A 4,550-nucleotide genomic window follows, 5' to 3' on the forward strand; every position below is an offset into this window, starting at 1 on the left:
CATCCGGACTAAACTCTGCGAAGGGCCGTGTAAGAATCTACCTTCAGGTGTTTACTGACTCGACATGTATTTGATATTTTCATAATAGGACATGAGTTTCATGCTAAGAGAGTATATCTCTCCAGCTGAAATAGAAATGGAAAGTCGGGCCATTCCCTGATGCTGGCTGAGCTCCTAGTAGAAGCTACTCGCTGGCCACAGCCCTCTGGTCAGGCAGCGGGTCTGGTGGCATTGGCTTGAGTCAGAATATCCTTTTTGCCTAGATGGGTTCATTAGTTGTCATGCTGTTCAACTTTTTCATTGGGTCAAATGTAATTTTTTTTCCTTGTTCTTTTCTAAGAATTGCTGTGCCAATGACCTTGTGCACCTGGCTTAGGTTTTTAAAATTCTGGCATTACTGGGCACTATTCTAAGCGATTGGCCTGCACTATCACATTAATCTTCATTACAATTTAATGAGGGAGGGACTCCTATTAACCCTGATTTTTAGATGAGAAAATTGAGGCTCAAAGTGGGTTACACAACTTCATTGAGATGACGTGGGTAGTCAGAACTCTTAAATCATGCACATACAACTCCCAAAGGCTGTGCTCCTTAGCCCTGTCCCTTCAAATGAGACAATTAAGTCTAGTGCAAGCCAGACAGACACATAAACATGAAGACATTCAAAACACTTTGAAGAATACGTTGTTCCAAGATAAGCATGATTATGGCCAAGGCTACTGCTTTGATCAGAAAACTCCGTGCTGCCCAACCATTATGGCCTAACTACACCAGCTCTGTGAATTTCTCTACCAGGCCCTTCCTCTTGCTCAATAACGGTGCTTGCTGATGAAGCTCAAAACCCAGTAGCAATTAATTATTGACAGAGCATGTGAATTAGAGATAAAAGAAAAGTCATTCTTTCTCTACACGCGCAATAGTAAATAAATTTAATTATGGTAGGGGAAGCTAAGGGATCTTCATCTGTATTAAGGTTTATTAGCTGAGACATTTAAAAGCATGTCATTATAACAAAGAGGTCTTGTGTAATCCTGAATGTACCACTTGGGTGCAAGACTTGGAAGTGAATAGACTTAATGGAGTACGTGGTGGCAGATGGCCTGCTGTACTGACAGGTATTGAACAGGTTTATTGTCAGTTAACTTTGGTCTACAGATGCCTATAGCAAATCGGGGTATAATAGGGTCCTGCACCTCCCCTTTTCACTGGTTAGCTTGCTACGTTGGGGTTGGGGGACAAATAGCATCCAAGTCCTTTAGTATCTTAAAGCTGTCAATGAGACGAGGCCATCCTGAAGGTGAACATGGATGGAGCGGTGAATTTAGGATAGAAACAACCTTGGGAAGGACTGCAAGAGCATGGCCCTGATGTGGGGTCAGCCAGTGGCCCACTGGCAACCCTGGAACAAAGAAAGAAGGAATACCATTCATAGAACCAAACTATGCTGGATGCTTTCACGCTCTATGCTCCTTTATTCTCAGGTGAACTCGCGGTAAGTTTTAGGAAAAGATTCGGGCATGTGATTCAACTTGTTGAGGTCACAAAGTCTGTCCATTCTCCTTCTCTGAGCTCCAGTTTCCTCCTTTGCACAGTGAGGCCTTTGACAAGGTCAGGAGACAGCAGACTTTTTAAAGGGCCCCAGAGTAAACATGTTTGTGTTTGTGTGTCACGTGGTCTCGTTGCAACTGCTCAAGCCTGCTGTGTGCCACATCAGCCAGGGACAGCACGTAAAGGCAAGAGTGTGGCTGTGTTCCAACGCAAGTTTATTTATGAGCATTGAAATGTGAATTTCATGTAATATTCATGCATCACAAAATGTTATTATTATTATTATTCTGGTTTTCCCCCGACCATTTAAAGATTTAAAAATCATTCTTAGCTGCAGGCATTACAAAAACAGAAGGCTGGCAGTAGTTTGCCAACCCCTGGACTAGATAATCTTTGAGGTTTTGTTGAGCACAAACATTTTCTGAAAGCCGCTACAACAATAATAATAACTTTGATGTATTAAGCTCCTACATGTGCCGGAGTCTATGCTAAATGCTCTACAGACATTATCTCCCTTAATCCTCACACTGCAGTGGGAAGTAGGTGCCATTATTATCTCCATTTCTGAGATTATAAAACTAATACATAGAGAAATTAAGAGTATATTTAGCTTAAATATAACTGGTAAGAAATAGAGCAGCAGTTTAAGCCCAGGTGTACAAGGCTCCCAGCCATGAACCCATGAGCCTTATGCTGCCTTTTCTGAGGCTTCTACAATCACAGCCCTAGAGGGGAGGATAGTGAAAAAGAACCACAAGTGTTTATCCACGAATTTTATGTGGTAGCTCCCCATGAGCTGTTTACATCACACGTTTCGTGCAAAATTAAAATATTTCTGGATAGTCATGACCACTCTTTCTCCTTTTCTCCCTCTTCCAGGAATGTGATGCCTAAGACCGTGGACGGGCAGATAACCATGGAGAAGACGCCGAGTTACTTTGTGACAAATGAGGCCCCCAAGCGCATCCACTCCATGGCCAAGGACATCAAACTGATCGTGGTGGTGAGAAACCCTGTGACCAGGGCCATCTCTGACTACACCCAGACCCTGTCCAAGAAGCCCGAGATCCCCACCTTCGAGGTGTTGGCCTTCAAAAACCGGACCCTGGGGCTGATCGATGCCTCCTGGAGTGCCATTCGCATAGGGCTGTACGCGCTGCACCTGGAGAACTGGCTGCAGTTCTTCCCCCTCTCCCAGATCCTCTTCGTCAGCGGGGAGCGGCTCATCGTGGACCCTGCCGGGGAAATGGCCAAAGTACAGGATTTTCTAGGCCTCACGCGTGTCGTGACTGAGAAGCATTTCTATTTCAATAAGACCAAGGGGTTCCCTTGCCTCAAGAAGCCAGAAGACAGTGGCGCCCCCAGGTGCTTAGGCAAGAGCAAAGGTCGGACTCATCCTCGTATTGACCCGGATGTGATCCACAGACTGCGGAAATTCTACAAGCCCTTCAACGTGATGTTTTACCAAATGACTGGCCAAGATTTCCAGTGGGAGCAGGAAGAGGTTGACAAATAAGGCTAGAGATGTGAGGGAAGGCTAGGGAGCAGCTGAGGAGACCCCTTACCTGAGTCCCAAATCCCCAGGGTCGCAGCCTCAGCCTTGCTGGAGTGTCACCTAGGTCTCCCCCATCTTCCAGCTGGGATTGCTTCCCTACAGAGCAGCCAGGCCTGCCTGGACAGCAGCATCTGGTTGACCAGATGGCCACCAAGATCTACTGCTAATTCTTGTCTCCTATGGGTGAATAGAGTCTGAAGACAGGATTGACTAGCTGTCTAGGTCAGAGACAGTGCCATGAATATTTGTTTAAGTGAAACAAAGAAAGGCAGGTCTATTTTGGGGCCCTCACTTTGCTTTGGGAAGCCTGAGTTCTAGCCCTGTGTCTGGCCCAGGCCTTGCTGTATGAACCCTGCTCTGGCATCTCTCTGAAATGCTAATTGTGGCTGAGTGCTCCAGGACTCTGAGGGGAGGGGCCTCAGCCAAGGTGTCTCTGACCTTCCTGAAAGATCTCATTCCACAACTTTGTGACTTCCTCCCTCCACACCTTATAAAGGGAGGGGCATGCACATTCCTCACCCCAAAACGCTGACTCCCCTGGAAACCTTCCTTCTAAGAGCCCTCCAAGGCGAGCTGGATCTCTCTTCATGAGCACCCAGGGCGCTGGAGCTCAGCTCCTGCCCTCGTGTTAGATTCAGCCCCTGGACTGCTCTTCTAGCAGCGAAGCTCAGAGCCCTGAGCTTGGTAGAGGTGAATGCCATCTCTGGGAGCGAAAAAGACAGCCAGTCCTCTGGGGGTAGGTCTCCACACCTACAGACCCTCTCCCCTGGTTCTGAAACATGCTTTTGGGGTGGGCTCTGTCCCTCAGGGTCCCCAGAAGGGCAAGGACCAGAAAGTTGGCATGTCTTATGTTCTGAATAACCCTTAGCCACACAGTGAACAGGGTACCAGTCACCATCGTCTATTTGCCCCACCATCTGCACTCATGGTCATCTCCTGCTTCACTTGCTCTGTTCACAGACAGCACATTTTGGGGAGTGACAAGAGGGCTGACTCCACTTGCCACATCGGTTTATGGGGTGGAGGGAGCAAGGGCTGTCTGGGACACACCCCTTCGAGGGCTACTGATTAAAGTATCCCTTCCCATTAGTCGTGTTTGATTAAAACGCAGCATTCAACATAAAGCCCTGTTCACAGGTCTCCCAGTCCAGGAACTGTTCTAGTAAAATTGGAAATGTGTGCGTGGGGGAGCTAACTCTGTTCAGCTGTTACTAAACTGTCATTTCTCCGGCTAAATGAAAACTGTGTTGTTATAAAGCTTAATGCAACCTAATCAATGGGTTTTGATGGCGTGTTTCTGTTGGTTACCTCCAACCCCACCCCTACTCTCGGATTCTGGGGGTTTCCCTCCTCTGGAATGACCAGAAGGACCCAGATTAGATCTCCCCAGGGTTCTGTCCTGTAAGAAGCACCATTTTCTCATTCTCAACTGGTCCTGGCGAGG

General features: G+C 47.2%; 1 protein-coding gene across 1 annotated transcript; it reads left to right on the top strand.

Annotated features, from left to right (window-relative positions):
* The first annotated feature begins 1,306 nt into the window (after positions 1-1,306).
* LOC102763316 (heparan sulfate glucosamine 3-O-sulfotransferase 4-like) lies at positions 1,307-4,208 on the top strand. Its single transcript, XM_006764636.2, has 3 exons — positions 1,307-1,318; positions 1,485-1,495; positions 2,275-4,208. Exons 1-3 carry the CDS (start codon positions 1,307-1,309, stop codon positions 3,065-3,067), a joined length of 816 nt encoding a protein of 271 aa, XP_006764699.2. The 3' UTR covers positions 3,068-4,208.
* Positions 4,209-4,550: the final 342 nt, after the last annotated feature.

This window comes from Myotis davidii, unplaced genomic scaffold (genome assembly GCF_000327345.1).
Source record: "Myotis davidii unplaced genomic scaffold, ASM32734v1 scaffold1001, whole genome shotgun sequence".
Lineage (NCBI taxonomy): Eukaryota > Metazoa > Chordata > Mammalia > Chiroptera > Vespertilionidae > Myotis > Myotis davidii.